This window comes from Pteronotus mesoamericanus, unplaced genomic scaffold (assembly GCF_021234165.1).
Source record: "Pteronotus mesoamericanus isolate MK-2021 breed Mesoamerican mustached bat unplaced genomic scaffold, CSHL_Meso_final contig_22, whole genome shotgun sequence".
NCBI classification, from domain to species: Eukaryota; Metazoa; Chordata; class Mammalia; order Chiroptera; family Mormoopidae; genus Pteronotus; species Pteronotus mesoamericanus.
Window position 1 is genome coordinate 8,163,160 of NW_026555090.1, and position 13,440 is coordinate 8,176,599.

The 13,440-nt window shown below is 43.4% G+C and overlaps 1 protein-coding gene across 1 annotated transcript; it reads left to right on the forward strand.

Moving 5' to 3' along the window:
• Positions 1–34: 34 nt before the first annotated feature.
• On the forward strand, positions 35–12,464 carry LOC129068805 (protein SCO1 homolog, mitochondrial). The gene is made up of 6 exons (XM_054571239.1): positions 35–329; positions 1,286–1,376; positions 3,430–3,627; positions 4,415–4,507; positions 7,981–8,096; positions 11,572–12,464. The coding sequence occupies exons 1-6, from the start codon at positions 45–47 to the stop codon at positions 11,704–11,706; spliced, it is 918 nt and encodes a 305-aa protein (XP_054427214.1). The 5' UTR covers positions 35–44; the 3' UTR covers positions 11,707–12,464.
• Positions 12,465–13,440: the final 976 nt, after the last annotated feature.

Here is a 13,440-nt window from a genome sequence, read left to right on the forward strand (position 1 = left end):
GCCGGAAGTCTAGGGGCGGGGCAAAGGCGTGGTCCCCTAAGCTAATGGCGGGTCTGTTACCGGTATTGGGCCGGATCCTGAGGATTCCGGGTGGTCAGCTTTGGCTTCACTTGCCTCGCGGTTTCGGGGTTTGGGGCCAAGCAGCTGGGACCGAGAGGGTCTTAGTGAGGCAACTCTGCGCGCAGCGAGAGAACCGGTGGCGGGCCTCAGGGCTCGTAGGCAGCTTCCTGGGATGCCGGCTGCTGGGCACCGCCATGCCGCCACCCCCGGGGACATCAGGACCCGAAGGGAAAGGCCGCGGAGACCCCACGCGCCCCTCGCAGCCCGGGGTGAGTGCACACCTGGAGCAATTGCTTTCCTCATCGCGGCTGTCAGACCACCCTGTGGTCTTCCCATCCCACTTGGTCGCAACTTCAGAAGTCACTCGGTCTGGCCTTAAATTGTCCGCGGTCAGCCGGCTTACCTGGGTCAAAGCGTCAGGTATTCTTAGAGGTCTCTACCTGACATCAACCATTATTGAGGAGTCAGAGCAGTTTTATAATGTCTGACATTTGGGTCCCCATTAGAGGTTCTGTGTACCGCTGAAATTGTGCAAAATAAGGACCATAATTGCATGCCGGGTATGCCTTTTTGTTTTGTTTTGTTTTATTTGTTTCTGTCAGATTCTAGTCCTGACCCAAAAAGACAAAAGCCACTACCTTCTTCTCGTTGATAGGTAAGAGAAGTGGTTTTCGGAGCTGGGAGAGAAGGTTAACGAGTTAGGCCCAGGTGGCCGACATCTTACTTTGGGACTTAAAAAGAGTACAAAGAAATAACTTGATGCAACTTGCAAGAAGCTCCACTTTTAGATCTCGTCTACCTTGCCTTTATTACTTTGAAAGCCAGAGTTGGTTTAACCTAGATTTTATTTGGTTTATTTTTATTCACGATATCAGCCCAAGCAGGTAATTTACTGGTTTTTAAACCAGCAATTGGAATCACGGTCACACGTAATAACAGTCAGGGTGTTTGAGCTTTGAGTCGTTTTTTTCCACGGGAAAAGAAATTGACTTAGCAAACCTTCCCAGGGAAACACATCTTTTCAGTTGTGTTAGGAGCCCAGATGCAACCGCATCCACAGAAACTTTCAGTGTTTTCTCACCCTAAATAACATGAAACGTTCTGCACATTTAACAATATCAAGGCCTCTCTGTATATATATATTCAAAACAACAATATAAGTTTAGTATGAGTAAATGCTTGCATGGTACTAGTGTTTTTATTTTTGAAATTTCTGACCCAGTAGCCTGTTTCCTGGAAGTCTTTAGCAGTCACATTTGCTATCGGAGGAGCGTTACTGGCAGGGATGAAGTACTTCAAGAAAAAGAAGATGGAGAGTAAGTAGATGTCATTTGGTCAGCTCAGCTCTGAGTAAAATCCTTCCTAGGTACAGACCAGCATCTTTTTGTTATTTTTAGTCTTTTTGCCTTGGAATAATTTTAGATTTGCCAAAGAGTTGTAAATATGGCATAGAGATTTCCCATATACCTTTCACCTAGCTTCCCTTAATGTTAACATGTTATAGAACCACAAACACTAAGAAGTTAAAATTGGTGTGATACTACTCACAAGCCCCACACTTTATTCAGATTCCACCTGTTTTTTGTGTTGCCTTCTATCTGTTCCATGATCTCCTCCAGGATAGCACTGTCCAGCAATATGAAATGACTTACTTTTGGACAGATTTGAGTGTGGGTAGTCTGGGGTCCAGAGGGTACAGAGAGGACTAAGATGCAGCCCAGCCATTGAGACCTACCTGTGATAGGGAAAGAGACTCAGAAGATTTTACTAGATGCGGTTCTGTCAGGCCAGGGGGAAGTTCAGGGGCTCTGGGGGCCAAAGGGAGGCCCAGCCTTCGCTGTAAACCACGGAGCGTCCGCAGAAGGAGAAGGGCCAGAGGCTGACACTGCAGGCGGGGCAGAGGGAGGACCGCGGGCAGGAATGCTGGAAGCCGCTTTGGATAGACACTCGAAGTATTCAGAAAGTGTTACAGGAAGTTTATATTTTAGTGACTATTTTAGGACTTAAAAGTTTTGGCTTAGACATTTTCTGTAAATCTTTAGAAGTATCACTTAAGTCTGTTTTGATTACTTCAGAGTCTCTTTTGATGCCCTTAGACCAATGATAATGTTTAAATCTGGGAGTGAGAATTCATAGGCTTTAGAACCTTAGCAGTGTAAGATCCATAGTGGTCCTTTGGTATACCCAGCAGTATTTTGTTATGACTTTCATATTGTAATAAACAGTTAAGTTCCTTTAGATTCACAATGAAACAAAACTTAAAACCCAGGAAGGTGGTCATAGAGTCACAGAAAATGCAAGCTTCTTTTGACTTCAGTTTGGAATTTCACCTAAGATTAATAACATTTTTTATTAAAAATGTATTATGATACAATATTCAAAGTGTTCCTAAATCATTTGAGAATATTTGCTGACATGACGCCTCATCATCTCCAAATAGTTTATTGTATACTTCTCCAACATAGTCACAGTACAGCCATCAAACTCAGGAAAAGAACATTTGATATGTTACTACTGTTCAATGTTCAGACCTCATTCAAGTTTTGCAGCTTGAAGCCTTTTATAGCAAAAGTTGTCCAGAACCACACCTGATACCTGGTTGTTCTTAGGGTCTCCTTCAATCTGTAACAGGTTTTCAGTTTTTACTTGACTGTAAAACCTGGTATCAGCCATTTCTCTAAAAAACCCCATTTCATTTTTGTGGAGGATGGTACCTAGAACTCAGGGTATTAGTTCATTGTTATTGAGATAAGTCTGCCATCATGTACTCTCAGTAGAGAAAGCTTTGAAGGGGCCGGCGGAGACGGACACACACACACACACCCCCACCCCCTCGCCCCCCAGTTGTTTTTTTTTTCTGGAACTGCAAGTTTCGTTCTAGTTTCCTTTCTTTCCATTGGTCTAACTCCGTGTCTGTTTGTGACCCTCTCATCTCTAATATAGCTAAGATCCCGTTGCCGCTGCCCCGCCCCGTGCGCTGCCGTGCGCGCACTCAGGCTCGGGCTCCTCCGCCAGCCCGCGCTCCTTGCCCGCTCGGGCTCAGACATCCTGCTCGGCTGTGTCCCCGTCCCACCCCCGTCATGGCACACCTGTTGGCTCAGGTCTGAATTGTTGTAGAAAAAGGAATATTTTTACCACTTTCCTTACAGTGTTTACTATATGATGTAGCATTTAATTTGATTAATTTAATTTTATTGTTTTAAGCTTATTTTCCTTAAAAGAATTTTTAAGCTTCTTGAAAACTGAGACTATTTCTTCTACATTTTACACATAGTCATTAGCATAGTATGGATGATCTGTCTGGCATTTGAGTGCCTGTGGTTACATCGACATTTTTTTATGTGGTGTGCGTATTCATGTCTGTTTAAGAGCTGGAGAAGGAACGGCAGCGAAGCATCGGAAAGCCTCTGCTTGGGGGACCGTTTTCCCTCACAACTCATACCGGAGAGCCAAAAACCGACAAGGACTACCTGGGTCAGTGGGTGCTGATTTATTTTGGTTTCACTCATTGCCCTGATATTTGTCCAGAAGAACTAGAAAAAATGATTCAAGTCGTGGATGAAATAGGTAAGAAAGTCATCACTTGTACATATGTTTACTTAATGTTGCTATGCTTTTCAGTTTTATATTACTGTTGGGTGGAGGGTCATAATTACTTGGTTTGTCAGAACATAGAATCTCAGTGTTAGGTTCATTTGTTGCTTAGATTCCGTGACCTGTAAGTTCTCCGCCAAAAGAAGCTTGTTATGATGCTAAATACAATATTAGGTTGCTTAACAATGTCGGTGTGGTCTGGGTCTCCCTTAACTCTGCTCCGTGTCCCTTCCTTTAATGCGGCCTTCCGTCACTGACACCGCCGCTGCCTTCTCCCAGGGGACTGTGGGCTAGACTGTGAGACCTGTGGGATGGCCCTTGATGTGCAGGCGGGGGCATTTATTAGGACCAATAAGAAGACGGGGCACATCCTTTTTAAACTGACTTGTCCAGGATATCCAATTCTTATGAATAGTTTACTCTGCCCTTGATGTTTGGTGGGCGGGGGGAGGTGGATAACCTACACATAAATACTGGATTAGGAGACAAGACGCCCGCATGGTGTGATCGAGATATCTGCATCCACGCACTGGCGCAGGTGTTTGCTGGGGTATTTATCCGATTCTGCCACAGGTAGCGGGCAGATCTGTTCCCTCTGCAGGCCGCCACCTGCTCCCGTCACGGTGGAACACCGGTGTTAGCTGCGCCGTTGTGTTTCTTCACGCCTTGCTGTCCGGATTACTACCCCCTCCTGGCATTGCCGGTTTTCTTTGTTTTTTTTCCCTTAGAATGTGAATAATGGCTTACAACTTTCTTTCAGATAATATTCCAACTCTGCCAAATTTAACTCCACTTTTCATCACTATTGACCCAGAAAGGGACACAAAAGAAGCCATCGCAAGTTATGTGAAAGGTATGTTTCATTAATAATACTGTGTATCTGTTTAGCTCTACAGTTTTTGAAAGATCAACTTATGTGACTCTTTTAATGCCCTGTGAAATAGGGAGGGCAAGTGTTATTACAACCAGTTTTATAGACCAATAAAAAGATGAGGCTCAGAGTTGTAACTGGCAAGTAAGTAAATAAATGAAAAACGGGTTTCCTAATTCCTGGTGCAGGGAGGGCTCTTTTTATTTTGTCACAGCAGATGAACTGAACTTGGCCTTCATGTGTCAACAAAGTTAACAGAGCCTTGAATTGAGAGTAAGGACACATTGCTTCTCATTCCGGCTCTGTACCTCATTCTCACCTTTGTAAACCTAGCATACATGCATTCTGGGAGCATGTACATTGGGAGATTAAAAATGAATTAGATGTAAGTACATTTTGAACTCAGCACATGTTTTATTGTATAAATCTAAAACACTCATTATGACAGAAACACATTACTGTTAATGGAAGAATTTCAATCCAAACATCTCAATATGCAAGTTAAAACCTATTAGTAGGTACTTTTAAAGGCCGTAAATTATGGTAGAGTTAAAGATGAAGACCTAGGTCTCCTGAGCTTCAGTGAGTGGCTTAATTTCTCTGGATTCAAGTTTTTTTTCAGCTGGGTGCTTAAAGACCAGGAATTTAAATTTTAATTATGGTGAAGTCTCCTTAAACTACTGGACAGAAGGACTAGTTAATAGTCTTATTTTTTTTTTTATTACATGACACATTCTAATGAACGTGTCCTCCAAAGCTTTGCAGTTATTTTTAAATTGTGTCCTGTGAAGGGCCTGCTATGTATTTTATTATTAAACAGATTTATTGAAATGTAATTGACCTAAAGTGTACATATTTAAAGTGTACAATTTGTTATGTGACGTATGTGTGCGCTGCGAACCATCACCACAGCAGCAAAGTGACCGTACGCATCAGCCCTGCAGTGTCTTCGTGCCCGCCCGCCCCCGCCTTCGGGCCACCGCTGGTCTGTTCTCTGCTGATGCAAATTAATTGGCATTTTCTAGAAATTTATGTAACAGAATTGTAGAGTATATACTCTTTTTTTTTAATGGCTTCTTTCAGTGTAATTATTTTGAGATTCATCCATGTTGTAGAATGTATCAATAGTTCATTTTTATTGCTGAGTAGTATTCAGTTTTTGACTATTACAAATAAGCTGCTGAGAACATTCAGATGCAAGTCTTTGTATGGACACGTGCTTTTATTCCCCTTGAGTAAACTACCTAGGGGTAGAGTAGCTGGATCATATGTAAAGTATATGTTTACCTTTTGAAGAAACTGACAAACTTCTTTCCCAAAGTGGTTATACATTTTTACCTCCCTCCTATCATGGGCTTCCTGGCCCCTCCACATCCTTGCCCCACCGGGCATGGTTAGCAGTCCTTTTAAGTTTAGCCACTTTCGCGGGTATTTAGTGGTGGGTACCTCATTGTGGTTTTAACAGGCATTTCCCGAATGTTAAGCATCTTTTCATGCTATTCTTTGCCATTTGAATGTCCTCCTCAGTGAAAAATGTCTCTGCCCATTTTTATGGGACTGTTTTGTTTTTTTTTTATTTCTATTTCTGATACAAGTCTTATTAGGTGTGTGATTTGCAAATAATTTCTATGTGTCTTTTCAGCCTTGTTTTTTGAAGAGCAGTTTTGCGTTTTTTTGAAGTCCAGTTTATAAGTTTGTTCTTTATAGATAATTGTTTTGGTTTTGTATGTAAAAAAAATCTTTGCGTAACCCAAGATTACAAAAACTTGTTTTCTCTTTTAGAGTTTTTGTATGTAAACGTAGAATTTCTGTCCACAGTTTGTTAGAAATTTGGGCAATAGCGTGTTTTCTAAAGTAATAAAAAGCAGGTATAACTCACTGGGTGATGAACAATCTTCAGTTGAAATGTATGTTATATTGGCAATTATTTTTCATCACATATTAACCAAACTATAAATGTCCCCAAATGAACAGCTATCTGACTTGCTGACCCTAACTAAAATACCAAGGCCTTATGGTGATATTCATCAACATCACCTGTGTACAGTAATTTATAAGTAATCATTATTAATTGTATTTTGGGGGGGATTTTTAAATATTTAAGTTGATTTAGAAAATTATTGCAATTTCGACAATTTTACAGAAGGTCTGGATGTGCACCTCAATCAGGCTTTTTTTTTTCTTTTTTTTAAGATTTTATTTATTTATTTTTAGAGAAAGGGGAAGGGAGGGAGAGAAACATAGATTGGTTGCCTCTTGCGCGCCTGCAACCCAGGCATGTGCCCAGACCTGGGAAAGAACACGCGACCTTTCTGTTGGCGGGAGGGTGCCCAGCCCCCCGAGCCACACCGCTCAGGGCCGATTCAGGCTTCTTTCACCTTCTTCTCCATTTACTCATAGAGTGGAAAAGAAGGATGAGCCATCTTGCCTCTTCAGTACCTGAACAATTTTTCACTTTAGAATAAATTAGTCCAAGGAATGATACTGGCTTTCTCCATCTTTAGTAGATGATACTGCTGTTAAATGGTGGACTATCACTCTAGTAGTCTGATGCGTCCAGGTGTTTTAAGTGACTTTTACCAGCTAACTTACATAAATTCCAAAACCTTAACAGCAAATGCATGCTATGAGATTATTTGCTGGAAAATGAGATAGATACTTTGACCTGGTATAAATGAATTATGCAGGAAACTTTTTTCTCTTACAATAAAAACTATAGTGCTTAATTCATGATTATATTTTTAAACTTTAGTGTGTCTTAGAGCTACATCTAAGTATTTAAAACAGCTAAATTAATTTAAAAATATGATTTAAATAATTAGAATATATTCCATCTTTACTAGATAATCATGAAAGGATTTGACGGATAGGTTACTAAGAACCAACTTTTGGTTTCGTTGATCTTTATTAATACACTCTTTTCAGTTCCATTTATTTCTGCTCTAATTTTTTTTTTTCCTGCTTGCATTGGGTTTCATTTGCTCTTCTTTTTGTAGTTCTCTAATGTGGAAACTTACCGATTTCAGATCTATCTTCTTCCCTGGTATACGCATTTAGTGCAGTAAACTTCCCTCTTAAGCGCTGCTTTTGCTTTGTCCCACAAATCCGGGGGAGTTGTAGTTCCATTTTCATTTTTCAAAATATTTCTTACTTGAGATTTCTTCTTTGACCTATGTATAATTTAGAAGTGTGTATATCTCCACATACTTTGGGATTTTCCAGATATTTTTGGTTACTGATTTCTAGTTGAATTCCAATGTGACTTACATATTACAAAGGAGAATCTTCATTTGTTCTCTGTAAACTTGCTTTCTTTTAAATCAGGAGGAAATGTGTAGGAACTCACTGGAAGAAAGGCAGTAGGGCCCCTTTATAACTCACACTGCGTTTTGATGGCGGCGTGGTGGTTTTCGTGTGCCACTCGCTTTTCACTGTCTTTCTCATTTTTTATTTAGAATTTTCTCCCAAACTGATTGGCTTGACTGGCACAAAAGAAGAGATCGACCGCGTGGCCAGAGCTTACCGCGTGTATTACAGCCCGGGCCCCAAGGACGAAGACGAGGACTACATAGTGAGTCATTGCCCAGGCCCGGCCCGCAGGCCCGCTGCCTGCTCCACAGGGCGTCGAGTGACGGCTGTCTTCAGGGAGGACAGAGAACCTGACGCCGTTGCAACTGCCCTAGCAGTGACAGGTGTCCGAAAGTAGAGTAGAAGTTCAGTTTTTTTTTTTTAAGGATGCTCATTTAATATGTATTCACTGTTCCCATAATTTAATTGCCTGTTTTCCTTTTTTCTAGTAACACGTAAGAGTATAGGGCAGTATAAAATCAGCGGTGCCATTTCCCTCCTAGATTTAGGGAAACTTGGATTCATGGGGAAAAAAGACAAAAATTCGCATTTTTTAAGCCCTAAGTTTAAGGAAAGAGAAACCCTGCGGCGGGTTCCTCGTGCTGCCCGTGCAGCCCAGCCCGAGGAGAAGGGGAGAGGAGCCGAGGGGAGCAGGGGCCGAGAGAGGGCGCCGTGGGAAAGGCTTCCCCACTGCCTCACTCCTGTGAGAGAGCTGCGTTAACTGCTTTTGAGTTTGAGCACTGGGATTTGTCCTGTGTACATAATCCAGATTGTGGGTATTAATTTTTTAATCTTAAATATTGAAAAGCAAGTGTTTACTTCTTATAGAGACTACTTGGACCCTCTTGAAACCATCCTAGACCCCTTTTAGAGAAATACTGGTCCCCTACTGTAAGAAGTTGACATTCGATAAGAACCAACGTGGAGTTCATTGCTCTACATTTGCCAAAGCATCCAATAGGGGGAGACACTCTCCAGCTTCTGGGTTTCTCATTAGTATGACTTCTGTCCCTTGAGGTCACAGATTTTCATCCACGAGATGGTGTAGGAAACTTCTGTTAAGATTTACGGACCTGCAAGGAGTGAGGGAATACCCTGAAGTTTGAGACGTAATGGAATGAGGCTTTCTTAATCTGCAAGCACCACGGCCAAAGGCAGGCTTCTGGCTCTTGAACGCGCTGGAACCCTCGCACTGGCAGTGTATGCGAACCGGGCGCGCCGAGCATTTAGGGTTCCACTGAAAGCTGCGTGTGCGCATCATTGCATTTTATATATGTGATACTACGTTATTTTGTACATATTAAAAACTATTTTTGACAAAGGCTATAAGTGGCTTTCAAACCTAAAGAAAAAGATGTTTAGTTTCACTCAAAAGAAATATGAATTAAGTAATGTGATACCATTTTCACCTGGTAGAGCAGCAAAGTCAGCAGTTTGAGCTATTTTGTCAAATGGATTTGGGGCGAGAGCCACGTGGTTGGAACAAGGGGCTGGTGTGTGTTGCTGGTGGGGTCGCCCTCCCCGGGGGCGGTTCGCCAGCCCATCGACGCTCCAAGTGGAACGCGCGCAAGGCTAGGGACCTTACGTTTTGGAATTTATCCTACAGACACAGCCTACAACATTGTTCATAAAAAACACTGAAAACCAAACAACCATTTTTTAAAAGGTTACTCTGTATGTACTGATGTACAACAATGTCCATATCATTAAGTGAGGAAAAAAGTATAGTTTATTGTTACTTGTGGGAAAAGAAATAGGTGGTAGGTGGTAAAAGAAACCCGTGGCTATAAACTCACACTAATAAACGCAGAGAACGTCCCCAGGAGCGTGCAGAAGGCGCCGGCAGCCAGCTGCCCCGAAGGGGAGAACAGGGGACGCGGCTGGCAGGGGAGGGGGACTTCCACCACGCGAGGTCACTGTGTATTCTTTTGTCCTTCTTTATGAGCATATATGACCTTCTAAAAACTTGAAAGATATGTGTGTATAAACGCACATTAGGGGAAACTGAGTCGCTGCCACCAGTAGAGACAGTGGCATCGGGGCGACATTGCAAGACTGCAAGCTTTGAAATCGGACAGATCTAGGTTCTGAGGTCTGGTGTTCTCCAATTCCTGAACTTACCTCCGCGAGCCTATTTTATTGTTCGTAGAGGTGTACGGTACCTACCCTCTGGGTAAAGACGGCACAGGAAAGGGTTTGTCAGTACGTGCTGGCTTTTTTCTCTGCGAGGATCTGCTAGAGCCTTAGAGCACGTTGTGCTAGAAACAGCTGGCAGTTTGCTCTGCCCGCGCCCCGATGGACGTTGACGCTTGACCATTGACAAGTTTGACATAATGGATAGAACATTTTTATTGTGTACTAGGAAGTAATTTATATTAAGAACTGTCATAAAATTAGCCCAGTACACTGAAATTCTGTTTTCAAAGGAGGGAGAGAAGAGAGAAAAGGAAGAAATGGGGAGACAGAGGTGCAAGCTACAGGACAGGGTTTGGAAGTGAACTGGGGACCGACCTCCGACCTGTGTGTTGCGAACGTGTGGAGGGACCCCCTGCCCCGCTCCGGCAGCAGCAGTTCCGGGGCGGGAGCCCACCAGCTGCTGTGCCCGGGCGGACATTCTTTCCTTATGGCAGCAGGCAAGTGGCTCATTCCATTTGCTGTGTCTTCATGGACGCGTGTGTATAAAAGAGCAGTGACCTCACAGGCATCTAATGTGCGTTTGGCTCTGTTTGGGGGTGTCTCCAGTGTGGCATGCGTGATCACATTCCTGGCTTTCAGTCTCGCCAGGCAGCAGGCAAGCCTGCGGTGAATTCCAAGGAGCCTGAGTTCCAAGTCCTCTGCTCATTTAAAGTTGGATTTTATCTAAGCATATAACTAAAAAAGACTGACGACTAATCTAAACCTAAGGTAGAGCTAGGACTGTTTCAAGAACTTTGCCTCGAAAATGGACAGTGGATTTCAGGTGGTTCTTTGGAGGTGTAGCATTTGGGGCTCCTCAGGAGTTTCCCGGTGATTCACTTCGGGTAGGATAGTTCAGAGAAAAACAACTTGTTTTCATGTTTCCCTTGAAATTGCTAATATAAGAACTAAATACTGTGCAACAGTTCATGAATTATATATTTAGTAGTTGGTTTTTCTGGTTTCTTACCAAACTTGGGAAGCAGAATTTAGGGAGTAATGAATGACCACCAGTTCTTCCTAAAACAAAGGACCACACCCAAGAACGTATTGAAGAAAAGTGACTTCTCCCCAGCATGCCTAACTCCATGTGATATATCTTTACAATATGGGCAAGGGGCCGGGTGAAATGTCTTACTCACGGGTGTCAGCTCCGCCCCAGCGAGCATTCCTGTTCCACAAGCCTGCACCGTTGTGCGAAGATCGGCAGTAACCATTGCTTAGAATTGGCTTCTTTTCTCATTGGGTGGGTAGGTATGTTAAGGATTGAACCAAAAGAAAGCCACAATCTACCTGCTGTTTCAAGTAATGGTCAGTGAGGGTTTCTAGAACACAAAATATTATAGATCATTTGTTGCTGTGAATTTACTGTAATAGGCTTAGGCCCATTCCATAAATAATAAATGCCACAAAGATTATTTAAGCATTAATGTGAAGTTCTCTGATCCTGTAGCATTTTTTCAGCAAAATAAGCAGCTTATTTTGGTAATCTTTCTATTATCCCGCCCCCCCCTTCTCTGCAGGTGGATCATACCATCATAATGTACTTGATTGGACCAGATGGTGGATTTCTAGATTATTTTGGCCAGAACAAGAAGAATGCAGAAATAGCGGGTTCAATTGCTGCGCACATGAGGGAACACAGGAAAAAGAGCTAGCCAGGGCAGCGTTGCCAGGGCAGTGTTCTCCTGCTAAAGAGGAAGGAAGCTTTGTCTCCCTCAGGAGAAAACGTATATGTACATTTATATATGCAACCTACAGAATGGCCTTAATACCATGAGAACATCTGCGTTTTGGATAGGGCACGCTACCCTTGGGATCCGCCAGCATCAGCGCTTGGAACTGTAATGATTACAACCAGAAGTCTCCCAAATAGCCATCGTGAGACCAGAGGACCAAGTTAACATGAAGCCAGTGGCATGGGCCTCGGGGAAGACACTCCGAGGGGGCGCAGCCTGTGTGCTCCTGCGCGTGAGCGGGCCCTTGGCCAGCGTCGCTGCCTCGCCAGTGTCATGGCCCCTTGCTCATCAAGCTGTGGGCCTGGGTTTCCAGGAGGACTGTCATTTCCCCAGCTGTGCTGCTTCCCCTTCGAGCACTGGTGGCTGATGCGTTAGGCTCCTGCTGTTCAGTTAAGCTCTGTGCTTGAACACCGAGTGTGGGCGTCCTTAAGGAATATCACCGTCGGGCTTGTGCTGGGGTTTCCTCTCAGCAGGTGCTGATTTGACCGATGAAGAGGGAATCTGCTGTTTGGGGAAACCATCAGATTAATTTCTGTAGGAATCTTTCATGTGATGTTTGGCCAAAGGATGTGTTAGGTTTTTAATGACATATCAAATGGGAACAAGGGAACCTTGATCATTAGTGTAATGCAGAGTACTTGTCTGTCTATACTGGATTGCACTGTGTGAAAAATAAATGTGTGTTCAGTTTTGCAACTTGGACAGGTGTGACTTTTGTCATGGGTGGATGGCAGCACACAGCTCTCGGGGGGACACCCATAGACGGGAGTGGCCGGAGAGGCTCCCAGTCCCAAGGCTCCCAGTCCCAAGCCTCCCTGTGTCCTAATCTCTTTTTTGAGTCTCTGAGTCGGGTAGGATGTGGAGACCTGTGTTCCTGACAGACATCCAAAGCATCTCAGATACTGGCGGCCTGGGACCACGCCTTGAGACAATTGTGTGAGGACACACGGTTCCGATCTGGCTGAGTGAAGACTTAAGCCATCATTTAGTGTGTCAGTAAGAGTGTACAGACAGCCAGGAGCTGATTGTCAAGTGAGGGAATGGATCTTTTGTTCTGAATTTCCCTTTTTCCACCTGAAGCTGCTGCTAGGGCAAACTTCTCTGAAAGTTTTTCAGCGGATCCAACCACAACACGTGTAGTGCCCAGACTGCAGATTCTCTTTGCACATCAGGTAGGTTTTACGTGCGCATGCAACAGGCCTATCTTTTGGGTTTTAAATGTCTTCCTATAATATCTAGTTAAACCTGATATAAGGACATGTCAAAATAATGTGAAAGAGAAAAATTAGGAACTCTATAGTGGTTATGAACTGAATTATGTCCCCCAAAATTCACACATTGGCATGCAAGTGCTTAATGCGTCCAGCTGTCCGAGGGGCAGCTGGTGGCTTCGGCGTAAGAGCCGAGATGCCCTGAATACCAGTAAGACACGTGTGAGTTGGGAGGCTAATGTGAACCCAGTAAAGTGATTTGAAATTGTCAAGGCATCTGTGTAAGATATTTTAAAATTTCTTGTTTTAAATGTAAGGTTAAAAGAAGTACGTGCAAGTCCTACCCCCAGCGCCTCAGGATGTGACTGTTCTTTGGAGACAAGGTCTTTAAAGGGGTGATTAAGTTACAATGAGACCGCCAGAGTGGGCCCCAGGCCGCTGT

What these genes read in the sequence shown, in the direction of transcription:
- LOC129068805 (XM_054571239.1), top strand. Translation starts at nt 45, where the DNA reads ATGGCGGGTCTGTTACCGGTATTGGGCCGGATCCTGAGGATTCCGGGT. An exon ending in CGCGCCCCTCGCAGCCCGGG is followed by an intron (nt 330 to 1,285) that starts GTGAGTGCACAC and finishes CTGACCCAGTAG; the next exon opens with CCTGTTTCCTGGAAGTCTTT. An exon ending in CATCGCAAGTTATGTGAAAG is followed by an intron (nt 4,508 to 7,980) that starts GTATGTTTCATT and finishes TTTTTTATTTAG; the next exon opens with AATTTTCTCCCAAACTGATT.